General features: G+C 42.1%; 1 protein-coding gene across 2 annotated transcripts in view; it reads right to left on the bottom strand.

Annotated features, from left to right (window-relative positions):
* The window catches only part of SMAP1 (small ArfGAP 1), a 204726-nt gene that overhangs the window by 152332 nt on the left and 37133 nt on the right, over positions 1 to 15261 (bottom strand). For both annotated transcript variants that reach the window (XM_019537615.1, XM_019537614.1), the window contains exon 2: positions 1605 to 1738. In XM_019537615.1, coding sequence (XP_019393160.1) covers positions 1605 to 1738 — 134 coding nt within the window. The remainder of the gene's footprint in view (positions 1 to 1604; positions 1739 to 15261) is intronic.

Here is a 15261-nt window from a genome sequence, read left to right as displayed (position 1 = left end):
AGCACTTTTTTGAAGCGATGCTTAATGCACAGGCTAATGTGCATTACTACTTCCTGGGTGCATCTACGCCCACCAAAATACCTTAGCATTTCCCAATACTTTAATGCATTTAACATCCATATTAGTAAAGCACAATCTCTCATTAGAACTTTATTTTTAAGAAATTAAAGTTAAAACCTAACTTCAACCACTCAAGATTTTCTCTGCCACTCTTCTTAAACTCTGCAGGAGTCTTAAGCCTCAAAATAGATGACATTTGTCCCAGGTTAAACCATTTTATCCAGAACACATCCTGGAAAGGTTCATAAGAAACAAAAAAGTACTAAATATTCCAGGACACTGCAAAGTGTCTCTGAATGGTTATCTATTACATTATTAAATCAATGGCAGAAAAATGGTAGTGCATTTAACCACTCACTGAGCTCTGATTAGAAGAGTAATGTGTGTACATGCCAATCCTGGGATCTCTCTATTTCAGGACAAACCACAGGTATATTTAGTCTAGGGAAAAATGCAATGCCTGTTCTTAGCCACACTAATAGGCTATATTCCTGATTAAAAAACACTTTGGCATCTAAACATTGGTGATCTTTATTTCTGTGATCCATGACACAGATCTGTATAATTTAGTATCAAAAGTGACAAGTTACCAAGATTTAGTGGCCACAAAGTTAAAAACCGCACAACTTCTGAATCTCTTACATCTGTGGGACTGAAGGGTGGGTATGCCTCACACTACACTGAACAATCAATGTGTGTATGCACATGCAAGCACATACACACACAGTATGCATAACCCAAAGCAAAACAGGATATAAACATAAGGGGGGTTAGGGGTTGAATACCATCCTACTCCATCCTGCTGAGTCTCTGAAAAATCTTTGAAATGCCGTTGTCGTTGCCTCAAATTTAAGCCACAAAAAATAACTAGGAACAAATCTACATATCTTTTCCATTAACACGGATTTTACTAAGGCAGAACAAGATCACACCTAAGTGCCTGACAGCTGGTCAGAGGATTGGGCCCTTGTTTTTTTTTTTCTGTTTGTTTGGTTGGTTGCTTGCTTGGGTTGGTTGTTTTTTTAAAGTAGCATCACAAACCCAATACTACAATTGAAGTGAAAGCTCCAGTATAGAAACCCTTACCATAGACCAATAAAATAAGATAAATGGGAGGAAAATTATCTAATTTGTATGTATTTTTACTGCAAATAATATCACCCTTAATAAGACTTTTTACCATCTTGTACCATCTACACTTTTCCCAGAGCCTGATGAAGGGACTTTGATCCCAAAAGCCTGCAGAAAAGGACAATTTTCTTGCCATTTTCCAGTTGGTCTAATAAAAGGTATCATTTTGGAACCAAGAGTTCTAGTTTTTTTCTATACCCTTAATAAATGCATTTTAGTAAAAATTATGTTTTTTTATAAAGTTACTTGTGTCTTGTATATTCAACACATTAAAAAAAGTAAGATTTCTGGAGGACAAGTACACCCCCGCCCCCCACCATTCCCCTTCCCTCTGGGTCCCATTTTTCATTTTTGCCATACCTTTTTAAACATGTTCTCCCAGTTTTAGAATACACCTTCAAGGTATCTCTTACCTGTATTTGTTCTGGGGTCCACTGGTCCAGGTTGACAGATTTGACCCTTGATATATGAACCCCAAGGTTTCGATGTATCCCAGCACATCTGATGCAAATAAAAACACCGGTGTTCCAAGAAGCCCATCTTGGACCTAAGACAAGGTAAACAGGGAGGGGACAAAACACAAAAGAAAAAAAAGTGTTTTACTTGGACATTTCTTCATAGATTTCAGGGATGGAAGGGACCTTGAGAAATCACTGGATTCAGCCCCCTGCCCAAAGGGCAGGAAGTCAGTGGGGGTCAGGTCACCCCAGCAAGATCAGAAATGCTTGGATGCTTATAAAACTATTTGAGACATGGAGATTTTTTGCACTCTTACACCATCTACAGACATTCAGTTCCTACTAAGAGTCATTGCTCTCCTAATAGCCACGCGTGTTCAGATGTTCAAGATTTTTATCCCAGAGCAAAAAATGGCTGCTCCAAGAAAAAAAAAAAAAAAAAAAACCACGGAGAAATAACTGGGATTAAAAATCACTCCTGGGAGAATTTCTCCTTGGAGAGTGAATGTTTGTACACTTTGCTGAAGGATTGTGTTGCAGTTTCTCTCAGGCATGTCAAGGTGCTTTTGCTCCCAGCTCCAAAGTCTCCCACCCACAGGAGATGTGTACTGCTCAGGCTGGACTCTGATGCTCCATCCAAGCTGAGAGCAGAATGTGCCCCTTCACAATCCCTACAAACAGTGCTACAGGGAGATACAGGCTGACTCTGAGCAGTCTGGGTCAGTCAACCAAGACTGCCTCATCCACTGCAGCCATCTATCACCAGGGACATGAGGGAGCCTGCAGAGTATGCCGAGATATGTGCGCACAGAGGTATCCTGCCTGTGCAGTGTCAGCTCTGCAAGCTTCCTTCCCTTCAGGAGCTCAGCATTCAAATGTCTGTTCAGGCAGGCATCTATGGGTCATTTTTTTCTATCAGGAGATCAAACCCAGAAGAATTCTCCCACATCATTTGAACATATGTATGCACCCTTAGTATACGGTTATCAGCCACAATGAAAACCAGAAACTTTGAAATAGAACTGAGAACTACAATTTAAGAGATGCCTCTGTATTAGTAGTGACTGGTTAACAAATAAAGCAGAGCTCACAAGGATTATATCTATCCATATTGGAATCAACTTTTAAAACAGTGTACATGTGCATTAGCTTAACAGGTTGGGTTTTTTTTCACTTAAGATTTAGAAACATACAAATATTACCCTAAGGTCGACAGTGTTATTTCAGCTACAGAGCAATGATTACACAAAAAGGACCAAAATATTTAAGCTACAGAATGCTGTGAAAGGAAACCACATGTTCAATATATTTAGTAAACAGAAACAACACAGGACTATTTCTATTAACAATACAGTAAGAATCTTACTAATACAGTAAGATTCTTCTGATGATTCAAGTCCCTTACATATTGCTTAATTTATCTTACATTTTTAAGAATATTCATCCCATGTACAGTCACTCTTTTCCAAATGTAGTTTAGTAAGCAAATGTGCTAGAGCCGACTCAGATTTTGTCGAAAAGAATCAAATTGTCTTGATAGTATAAAACTACTTCTTCATTCTTTGGACTGAGACATGCCTATAACTAAATGCCACCTAACTAAAAAAATATCCTAAAAGGAGAGCTTATTCCTGGTAACTTTAACACACACAAAAGAACAAACTTAAATAAAATATTAGCACTTTTAATCAGGTAAAGTTCTCCAAAATTAAGTGTTATCACCAATACAAATGCTTTTGCCACACCCAGGAAGTTAAACCTTTTCCAAGATGATCACAAAAGGAATGGTCTACAGGAAGGGCTGGGGCTACACATTTTAAGGAACATTTTGGCATGTAGCAGCTAAAAGTTGACTACTTAGCACGGTTGAAAAGCTAGTCAGGCCATTCTGAAAATATTTACTACCTACAATACAAAATCATTCATATCACATCTTGTCAATTAGCCATGCCCATGAGCTGCCTGACTTGGTACAGAAAGTCATCCTATCAAGACAGAATGCTAGCTTTCTTCAAAATATCATCTGTTGAACCAAGGTCTTAGAAACTATCACCTAAAATTAAAATTTCCTTAGCCCCTTGCTGTAACATCATTGCACTAAAATTCTCTTCTCATTTACAGACTTTTGGCTATCACTGACACAAGCTTTTATTTAAAATCAAACGGGTGCCTCAACCTTTCTGGGTCCATGAACCAATCAATAAGACAACATATGCTCCCAAAACATCCATTACCCAACATACCTCACAACCCTTTTTAATCCTATGGCATTTTAGCCATGGAAAGGAAACACAGTTAATGTTGGATGTTGTAGTGTAGACTGATAGGAATAATGGAAGTTTCAGATGAACTGGAAATCCATATGCACAATTCTAATGTATAATAGGGCACCAACTGGAGTAGTCAATAGCTGAGAAAAAAAGATCCATTTTTATAAAGGAGTTTCCATTTGGGAATGGAATCTCAGGGCATCTTACATGATAGGATTTTGTAGGTTTTATGATTAACAGGACTTTAAAAACTTTTTTCTTACTTATTGCTCAATTGTGTTTATTTGTTCTTTATTTTTATTTCATTTCACTTCTCTGTAGAGTTCTTCACACTACTCCAGTGAGTTGGCTACATTGCTCTGGAAAAGCCTCTGATCCTTCTTCTCCCTTTTAGGGACCATCATTCTAAGAACAGCAAGACAAGAAAACAAGCTGTCTAAAAAAGATAAAGATTAGATTTGCAAGAAGAGGCTAGATAGGCACCTGTTTGTGAAGGTTTAGGAATGAATGGTACCAACTATATCTGTCCAGCAGTTTGGACTAGATGACCCCCGAGGTCCACTCTAACCTGCGATTTAGGCTCATGAACTATTATGGAAAACTATTTTGAATATTTTTAAGCCTATTTAATCTATACTTGTGACACTGCATTGTTGTCATTTTAGAAGGCTTTTTGTATGCAGTTAAACACACAAGCTAAATGAATTAAATTAGATAACTGAGAAGAACCGCTAAGTGTTGTTTCAGCACTTGGAACACAATTTTTCCCCGAGGACCCAGAACTGGAGCTTCTGCCGTTTGACTTGTAGTACTTGATGGGATTACCTGTTTTTCCTTTTTTTTTTTTTTTTTTTAACATTCTTTTTTAAAATAATCTTGAACAGCTCTGAAAGAATTTAAGTGCATTCCTCCCAGGATGTACACAAAAGGATGCAATACCATGAACCTATACACATTTATTTTCATATATAAACCCAAAAAAGAATTAAATGTATGTAGAATTTTACTAACTGCATAAAAATTCTGAGGAAGAAAAAAATTAAATAAAAAACTCATTTTGCCTGTAGTAAGGCTTTTTTCCCCCCCCTCGCATGCAATATAAATAATTTGAAACCTCCAGAAGTATACAAAACTTGGTACAGGATCCCAACATAAAGCATTCCCAACTGTTAAAAATATATGGTATGAAAGGTAAAGTTATTATTTCTAGGTCATCCTATCTGTGACTCAAGTTATTAACAAAAAAACAGCCAGCAATTATTCCTTCCTCCACATTCCAGTTTTGTCCAATAAAACAGAATAGCAAAGATGGTACTAAGTCTATGTCAGCCATCTCCCCGCCAGTTTGATCTCTTCCTAGAGCTGAAATCAGCCAGGCAGCATTTCAAATGCAGTGACACCCACACTAAGACAATACCAATACCAACCTAATCCTTGATAAGATGTCTATTCAGTAGAAGACATTGGTTATCAAATTCCTCAAGACTTCAGCTGCCTGGTCCCAATAGTTCCCCGCCAGCTACAGACTGCACTTGTGCCCCAGTCAGGGAGTCGGGGAGCTAAGTGGCACGAGTACAGCTCCCAGTCGCCCAGCCCCAGTAGTATTCATGATATGCATGCAATCTTCTTACTTGCATGCTCTTGGCCAATATAATTATGAGCCACAGATTTTCCACTCCTCCAATCTCTTTTCAACCGCAAAATTCCAAGTTACATGGACCTTCAAGAAAGGAGGATCAAGTCACCCACTTCCCACTTAGTTATTCAGTGATATGTAACTGCTGGGAACAATTAGGCTGCTGTTCTGAAGGCTAGGCAAATATACTGCCAAGTTGCATATCATAACAAAATATATCAGTTCCACAATCTAACTGTAGAGCTGGAAAACATTAATTCCACCTCACCTGTGGATGGATAGTAGCATGACCATATTTACATAACCGGTATACAACAACCCAAATGTTACAGAAATAACTGAAGAGCTCTGAGAACACTTTGAGAACCAACAGGCTGATGCGCATCTGTCTTATGCAACCATGTGCTCAAAAGGTCACCTATATGCACTTCTCATCCCAGGAGGAACGCACCCATCACAATCATCATATGCTGAGTTAAAGCCAACAGTTGTCCCAATCATTCCACAAGGCCAGGGAGGATTGAATCAATGTGGAATTTTAACACACACATTTTTTTCTTGTATGTGGATCACAGCAATGTTTTTTTCTTTATGTGAATCACTACCATTTAAAAAAGGACCTTGGTGAAAATCCTTGGGGCCCTTGACAGCCTGACTAGCGGACCCTGAACTGGTAGTAGTTCCTGCCCGTCACAAGCCGCAAATGTTTTCTGGGATGAGGTATAATGCCATTGTGGAAATATGCATCCTGAAGGTTTAGAGATACAAACTAGTCCCCTCTCCACTCAATTCAAAAGGGAGAGGATTATAATGGCCAGCATCACTATCATAAATTTCAGCCTAAAGATGAGTTAAGTTTTCTCAAGCCAAGATAGGCTGACACATCTTCCTCCTCTTTCAGGGTCAAAACCCCCCAAACACCCCACTATGGACCTCCTGTACCCACTGCTGTACAGGTACTGCCTCTTGCCCTGAAAGCCAATATAGAGAAAACTGTCTGGCAAAATAAAATCTCATGAGAGGGGGCACTAGATTGAAACAAGTGATATATTTAAGACCCCCTAGTCCATAGTGATGTAAGCTCATGCACGTCTGAAATGGGCCAAGCAGTTCCCAATAGGAAAACAATAAGACTGCAATCTCAGGTGATACAAACTGTGGCCCAAGGAATGAGTCAATAAGGCTGTTGAGGAAGACTACTTTCTGCAATGAAAATGCTGCCTTTCAAGGTTGGAACAAATGCTCCCAGCTGGGCTTGCAGTCTTTGTCCGGAGTCAGACTGCTGTTTATAAATATTTAATTTCAATGATGGTGTGGGTTGGAAATAACATTATGAACAGGAGCAATGACAGCAATAGAAAAAGAAAAAGCAGGGTAGAGGCACGGGAGCAGAAGAGTCTACATAACCACTAAATTAAAATAGAGAATTTTAAAAACTGAAAATCAATGAGTCTATGTGCCTGTACTGTAATCAAATAGGAGTAAACACTATTGAGAAGTAAAAAAAAAAAAAAAGGAAAAAAAACCACTTTAATACACACCCTACTGAACGGTCTATATGGAAATATATATTTGTGAATCTGAAAGTCCAAATCATGATGAACACCCAAGCTGAAGGAAATGATAAACCCCAGTTTCCCTCTATACCAGCTGTTATATTAGGAACACAGGACTGGAGCTAAAAGAGTCCCACAATACAAAAACCAGGGGACATAAAATGAAACTAGCGGGTAGTACGTTTAAAGTTAGCAAAGAAGGTTTTCACACCACGTGCAATTAAAGTGTGAAACTCATTCCAACAATACGTTGTGGAAGCTGACAGTTTAAGTAAACTCAAAAAAGGGATTGTACCTTTCCTCCAGGAATCTGTCCATCAACAGCAACTGAACATGGGAGTTAGAGGCACAGCCTCTGAATCAAAACTTCCAAGATCTTCAAGGCTGGAGGCTGCAAGTGGAAGAAGAACTGGGGAAACACCCTGGTCATATCCTGTTCACTCTTTCAGCCACTGTATGATACTACCACTGTATGACAAGGCAAAATGGACCTATGGTCTGACCCATAAGTGGCAGTTCTTATGTCCAGTCCCCTGCATTCACAGGAAGTCCTTAGCTAAACAAATGCCTCAAATTACCATCTCAACACCTCTCCAACAAATACAAGGAACAATATCTTAAATAAATATCAAGAGAACTCCCGAAACAGCATTTCGCACCATAGTAGTTAGCCATTCTTGTGCCCTTCCCTCCCACCCCCACTTTAGCCAACACTGTTTGACACTTCTGCGCATGCACAGCATTTATGGAACATTGCATATGCATGGCCAGCGGACTTACTCAACATCAACATTATTTCATCCTTAGTTATGCCCCCCACAGGAACGATTTGCATCTCAGCTTGGGAAACATTGCCCTAGGATATGATACAGGCATAAGCAGGGGACACCAAGATACTGCCACTGTAACCACAGAGAAGAATTTTTATTAATATTTCACTCTGAAGATCCTAGAGAAAAAAATTGCATTAAAAAAACCCATTAAGGACTCAGAAGAATGCAAAGACAGACACTAAAAAGCCAGACGCATCCAAAGTACAAGTTGCTTATGCAAAATTATTACAGCTATGTCTTCAATGACTTCATCACATACAAGTTTATTCCAAGGAATCCTTGCCTTACTACTCAAATGAACAATATTGTGGGGAAGAATCAAAAGCCACGTAGTAATCAACACTGTTATATTAAGGAGTACTATCCTCATTTTCTGGAACACGTGGAAGGCATGCAATAAGTGAAGCAAAGGACTACAAAAAGAGTTCAAACACCCAAATGCTGCCATAAAGAAGTGGATGTTATTCCTTCCTCTGCTATAGGTTCCTTGTGTAATGGTAGGAAAGTCACTTCAACTGAACTCCTCATAGGTGGACAGTAATTATTTTTGTTCTTTTTACAGATGCTCAATGTAAGGTATCAGGTAATTGATTTGCCAAATGTGAGGCTTTCACAGTTACAGCTGGTCACTGGGAGTTGTGCCTCAACCAAATGCTATAAAAAAAAAAGCAATATAAAAATCAGCCTCTTAAGACAGTTTCTACCCCCCCCACACACACACTACTTTGGAGATCTGTGTATATTTGACAGTTTTGACTGTTTGCCCCATGCCTATCAGACTTCTTAAAAAAAACTTACCCCTCCCTCTTCAGAATGACTTGCATGTTCACAGTTTTGGTGTTAGCTAATACCTGAGGACTCCCCACTGCTTCAACATGGATTAATTTCGGTAGAATGGAATCAAGGGTAGAAAACAACACAGATGAAATGAAGGTTTAAAAGTAAAGGCAGGAAACTTGCATTGCATAGAACCACGGAATGTAAAAGATTATTTCCATTCTACAATGTAAAGACTAACCTAAATAATGTTCATGCTGCGAAAGAGTTAAATGCAATACGCGCCTTCGTTAAAAAAAGGGTGGAACAGTAGATAGCTAAATTTGCCTAACTTCTGCAGTCAACCCTTGTATTCAAATGGTAGAAGCTGTCAGTGAACAGTAGCTGTTAAAACATGAAAATACCTATAAGTTCACAAGAATGAAATGTCTCATGGATTTAGGAAAAAGCAATCAAGGCTCATGGTAGAGGAAGGCACTGTCAGTCAGTTAGTTAGCATTCTGAAGTGCTGCCTCACCGTAAATGGATTTAACTACTCGAGTTTTTAAAAGAATTAATCTCTTCTGGACTCCTCAAAAGCACACAGATCAGTTACATACTCTTGGGTCTCTCCTGCTAGGAGAGAGGTCAGAACACACGATCTTCCAGATATCCCATAAGTATAAAGGACCTCATCAATTTAGCATGTTGAAAGGAAATGGAGATAGGAAGACTGGAAGAAATCAGAGTTGGTCACAATTGCCATTGTGACTATGAGAGTCAATTCATCTACTGCAATTAGAGATTAGGGGCCACAACCAAAAAGGAACCCTGGAGTTGCAACACTTAATTTGATGGTACCTGGCTTTTACAGTGGAATCTAGAGCCTGCCAACAGGTGGCTATGTGCCCTAAACAATGCCTGGGGAGAGCCTGGCATCGCAGAATGGCATCTACAAGAACTAGCACACTGAACAGCAAGCCATCTAGAGCTACGCAACTGGAGAAAAGGGGCAGATCCACGAAGGGTGCAGTAGCATGGTGGCACCTCCCTTCCATTATGTAGCTCACATGCCAGTGGCTCCAGTTTTCTGCTGCTCTGAACACAGTAAGGGATTGAGCTCATGTATCCAGGAAGCAGCAGCAAAGCACTTGAGCCTTTAAACCAGGTAAGAATTCCACCCTCCAACCGCTGCTCTTAGGCACCACCTCCCTCCAGCATTCAGTGGCATCTCCCCTCCCTCTCTCCAGCAGCGCTTACCCAAGGTGCAAACTTTACTAACTAGGCCTCAGAGTAGGAAGGTAGGGAAGGGATCTGCCTGCTGCCATCGCAATCCCAGGGCCATCCCTGCCCCAATCGAGGAGGAAATTGTTGGGCAGAAGGAAGAGGGAGTGGGGCAGGGGACAGCTGCATGGGGTGTTGGGCTCACACATTTATAAAATGTCAAGTTTAACATTCCATTCCAATTGGAGTTGAGATCTTCAGCTTTTCCTCGACACTTCACAGATTTAAACCTCCCAGCTCCTAAGGGAATAAATAATATTCTCAGCCGCTAAACTTAAAAGTGGTTTCATCTTAAATGACTAGTTTCTCCCTCAACTTTTTAAAAACTTTCCCTTTAAGAATTAATTTGTGCAGCTAATTCAGAAAATCTTTAAAACAAGCAACAAAGAAAAAACTGTTTGAGTCATAAAATATGTATAGAAAGAAAACAAACAAAAAACTAGGAGCTCCTCACCGCCTATATGCTGCACTGTGGCTACACACACAGGCATTCATCGGCTAAATTACTGGCTGCATTAGGTTGATTTCTGATGCAGCCAATTTTCTTTATATCTGTGCTGATCCAATATTGGACTAATGTATCAGTGTACCTCTAGAATTTTCAGATGCATTTGTTAAGCATTAATGGTGTGCTCAACATGAGTGGACACAACACTTTCAGATAACAGAATATGAAGATAAGGTTTAGTAATAAGCAAAATTCTAGAAGTTTAAGCAAGAATTTAGGGCAAACTATTTTGAAGTCATACATCATTTCAAATACTAAGGTTATACACTTCCATTCCTTCATCTCTTCCCTTCATCTGCTCTTACGTCCTTGAAAATGTGGATACTTTTGACACCTTTTGCTTCTCCTGCCTTCAATTACCTGTCCTTCAAAAAGCTCAGGTCTCAAATAATTCTGAAAAAGAATGTATCGAGTGCATCTGGCTTCTCCTTTCCCATTTCTGATTTCCAGCTTCTCCCTAACACTTGATTTAAATAGCAAGTCCACAAGATAGCTCACAGACATCTTTGCCCACATTATTAATCAATCAATTATTAATCTACTCAAGTTTTTTGCTAATCACCACTCTCAAATCTTTTCACTGCTGAATTCTTCACCAGTGGACTCAATTACTCTAACTTTCATAATTCTCCACTGGCAGTTTCCATACGGTTTCTTCATTCTTCACCTCTCACCCACTAAGAGCAGAGATCAGCCCGTGTGTGGGGTGTGTCCTTCAACAGCTCGCCAATACTCATTAAGTGATCCTTCATCCCAAATAATTGCCCACCCCGTTCTGAACCGTAGTCTTCTCCTTCAGAGCATTTGCAACTCCACGCAACCTGGTGCCATCCTCAAATCTGCCAAGCATATGAATCCCATAGTCCAAATCATTAAACGCAGAAGATACTGAACAATGCCAGAGCCAGGACATACTCCTGAGGAACTTCACTTGATACCTCCTTCCAACTAGACATTAAGACAGTGATGACTACTCACTGAGTTATGTATTCACCCTGCAACACTTACCTAATCCCAGGCTGTCCAACTTCTAGGTAGATGGAGGCTCACACAGTGCAGATCATCGAGGCCACCCAAACTCCCCTCTCATCAAAGTTCAGGTCTGCCTGCCCACCCCCCACCCCATTCATCCCAGTTCCCCTTCTGCTCACCCCCTCCTCCAACCAAACCTCACTCTACAATATGTACAGCCTGGCTCCTTCCTGCCATGTATGCAGCACAGGCAGCCTCACTCCCTCCTTTGCTGAGCATGCAAGTAGTGTGTGCAGCCTGGTTCTTTTTCCCCCCCGCAGCATACAGCACGGGCAGCCTGGCCCCCCGACTCATGGACAGCATGCCACCCATGGGCCATCAAGTTGGGCAGGCTCTTTTTCCTTAGCTTGTTAATTTGACCATCATGGGAGGCAAATGTCAAAAACTTTACTAAAGTCAAGGTATGTTACATCCACAAGCCAACCTCCATCCAAAGAGCCCACCATTTTGTCAGAAGGAAAATCAGGTTGCTCATGTATAACTTGCTCCTGGTGAATTCATCCCATCTGTTCCTAATCTTGTTCTCTTCTAGGTACTTCACAAGAGATTCCTTGGGGACTTACTTCATGATCTTTCCAGGTACTAAGGTCAGTCTGACCAACCTGCATTTTCCTGGATCCTCTTCCTTCCCTTTCTTAAAAATGGGCATTGTATTTGCCTTTCTCCAGTCATCCTAGACCTCAGAGGAGACCTGTCATCATAGAGGGCAACTCCCTACTAAAAGAAGCAGAGGGAAATATCTGCCGCCCAGATCCCATGGCGTGTGAGGTGTGTTGCCTGCCAGGGGCCAAGATCCAGAATGTCACAACGAGGATTCCTGACCTGATCCAGCCCTCAGACTACTATTCCATGGTCTTCATCCTTGTGGGAACCAATGACACAGCCAGAAGTAGTCCTGACCGTGTCATGGGTGACTACAGGGCTCTGGGGGCTAGGCGTGCAGGTGGTCTTCTCAACCATCCTCCCAGTCAGAGGTTGCAGCAGGCATCACAGCGCCTGTATCAGAGAGGTCAACTTGCAGCTCAGGAGCTGGTGCCATCATGCAGGATTTGGCTTCCTGGACCACGACCCACACTTCCTGGGAAGAGACTTCCTGGGGCACGATGGAATTCAGCTCTTAGTGAAAGGTAAAAGTCTTCTCTCCAACAGGTTGGCTGATCTCCTACGTCTGGCTTTAAACTAACTCAGACGGGGGATGGGGAGGCAGAAGGAGAACATCAGGAAACTGCAATCCATGGGACATCCAGCAGTATAGCACAGGTAAGCAATAAGCAGGGGGCAACAAAGGTTCCAGTCACAGGGCTCAAGTGCCTATACACTAATGCTAGGAGCATGGGAACTAGCAGGATGAACTAGCACTCCTGCTTGCAGAAAACACTTACAACTTAGTGGGGTTAACAGAAACCTGATGGGACTCTACCCATGACTGAGCAGTACACATTGAGGGATATAAGCTGTACAGAAAAGGATAGAGTAGGGGGGAGATGGGGAGGGGTTGCGATCTATGTCAAGGAGTGTTAAACATCGACCCTTATCAAAACAGAATTGGGAGGAGAAAAGTAGAAGGATTGTGGGTTAGGATACATGGAGGTCAAAGGGAAAGGGATTTGGTGGTAGGGGTCTGCTACAGACCCCCACACCAAAGGGAAGAACTAGATTTGGAACTCCTGAGGCAGCTCTCAGAGAACAAAGACTAGGGAAGCGGTAGTCATGGGGGACTTAAACTACCCTGACATCTGCTGGGAGATGCAGACAGCAAATTCCCATCATTCATGCAGGTTGCTATCCTGCGTACAGGACCTGCACTTGACACAGGAGGTACACGGCCCCACTAGGGGGAAATACATTACTGGACCTGGTATTGGCAACGGGGGATGACATGATAGGGGACCTACAGATCAGTGGTCACCTGGGGGACAACCACCATGAAATAACAGAATTCACCATAAGGCATAGAGTGGGAAAGGTAACTAGTAGGGTAGAAGTGCTAGACTTTAGGAAGGCTGACTTCAGCGAACTTAGGAGTTTAGTCAATGATGCACTGCAGAGTAAGAGATTTGGCAAGACGGGAGCTCAGGAAGCATGGCTGTGCCTTAAGGAAGTGATCCGTTGGGCACAGAGGGAGACAATTCCGATGCAGCGGAAAAGGGGAAAGGGGCCAAGAGGCTTCCTTGGCCGACCAGAGAAATCCAGAGCAACCTAAGGGCAAAAAGGGGGGCATATAAGCAGTGGAAATGGAGAAATTACTAAAGAGGAGTATGCCTCCTCAGCTCGCAGTTGTAGAGAGGCAGTTAGAAAGGCCAAAGCCACCATCAAGTTAAGGATGGCATCCCAAGTTAAGGATAACAAAAAATTGTTTTTCAGATACATAGGGAATAAAAGGAAGGCCCAGGGCGGTATAGGACCACTACTGAATGGGCAAAAGCAATTGGTGACAGACAGGGGGGACAAGGCTGAACTCCTCAACAAGTTCTTTGCCTCAGTGTTCCTAAACAAGGGGCAAAACAAGTCTCACAACGGGATCATAGAGAGACAACAGCAGGACGCCAGACTACCAGGCGTTGACCCTGAGATGGTGCAGAGTCACTTGGAAGGACTGGATGTGTTTAAGTCGGCAGGCCTGGATGAGCTCCATCCAAGGGTACTAAAGGCACTGGCTGATGTCATTGCACAGCCACTGGCAAGAATATTTGAGCACTCGTGGCACACGGGACAGGTCCCAGAAGACTGGAAAAGGGCCAGTGTTGTCCCCATTTTCAAGAAGGTGAGGACAGAGGATCCAGGCAACTACAGGCCTGTTAGTCAGTCTCACCTCCATCCTTGGTAAAGTCTTTGAAAAGATTATTAAGGCTTATATATGTGACAGCCCAGCAGGAAAAATTATGCTGAGGGGAAACCAGCACAGGTTCGCAGCAGGTAGATCATGCTTGACTAATCTAGTCTTTTTATAACCAGGTTACAAAACACCTCGACACAGGATTAGGGGTAGATATCGTTTACTTAGACTTCAGGAAGGCCTCTGATACGGTATACCACCCCATACTGGTGAAGAAGTTAAGAGGCTGTGACTTGGATGATTACACAGTCTGGTTTGTGGCAAGTTGGCTAGAGGGTCGTACCCAGAGAGTGGTAGTGGATGGGTCGGTATCGACCTGGAAGGATGTGTGCAGTGGGATCCCGCAGGGCTCGGTCCTTCGACCGATACTCTTCAATGTCTTCATCAGTGACTTGGATGAGGGAGTGAAGTGTACTCTGCCCAAGTCTGCGGATGATACAAAACTGTGGGGAGAAGTGGACACACCAGAGGGCAGGGAACAACTACAGGCAGACCTGTCCAATTTGGACAGGTTGGACAAATGGGCAGAAAACAACAGAATGCAATTTAATAAGGAGAAATGCAAAGTGCTGCACCTAGGGAGGAAAAATGTCCAGCACACCTACTGCCTAGGAAACGACCTACTTGCCAGCACAGAAGCGGAAAGGGATCTCGGAGTCCTAGTGGTCTCCAAGATGAACATGAGTCGTCAGTGTGACGAGGTCATCAGCAAAGCTAACGGCACTTTATCATGCATCAGCAAATGCATGACAAACAGAAGCAAGGAGGTGATACTTCCCCTCTATCGGGCACTGATCAGACAGCAGTTGGAATACTGTGTCCAGTTTTGGGTGCCACACTTCAAGAGGGATGTGGATAACCTGGAGAGGGTCCAGAGAAGGGCCACTCGTATGGTTAAGGG

The sequence above is a fragment of the Crocodylus porosus genome, unplaced genomic scaffold, assembly GCF_001723895.1.
Source record: "Crocodylus porosus isolate Cpor-Errol unplaced genomic scaffold, CroPor_comp1, whole genome shotgun sequence".
Lineage (NCBI taxonomy): Eukaryota > Metazoa > Chordata > Crocodylia > Crocodylidae > Crocodylus > Crocodylus porosus.
The sequence above is the reverse complement of the archived record's forward strand: the minus strand, read 5'-3'. Positions and strand labels throughout refer to the sequence as shown.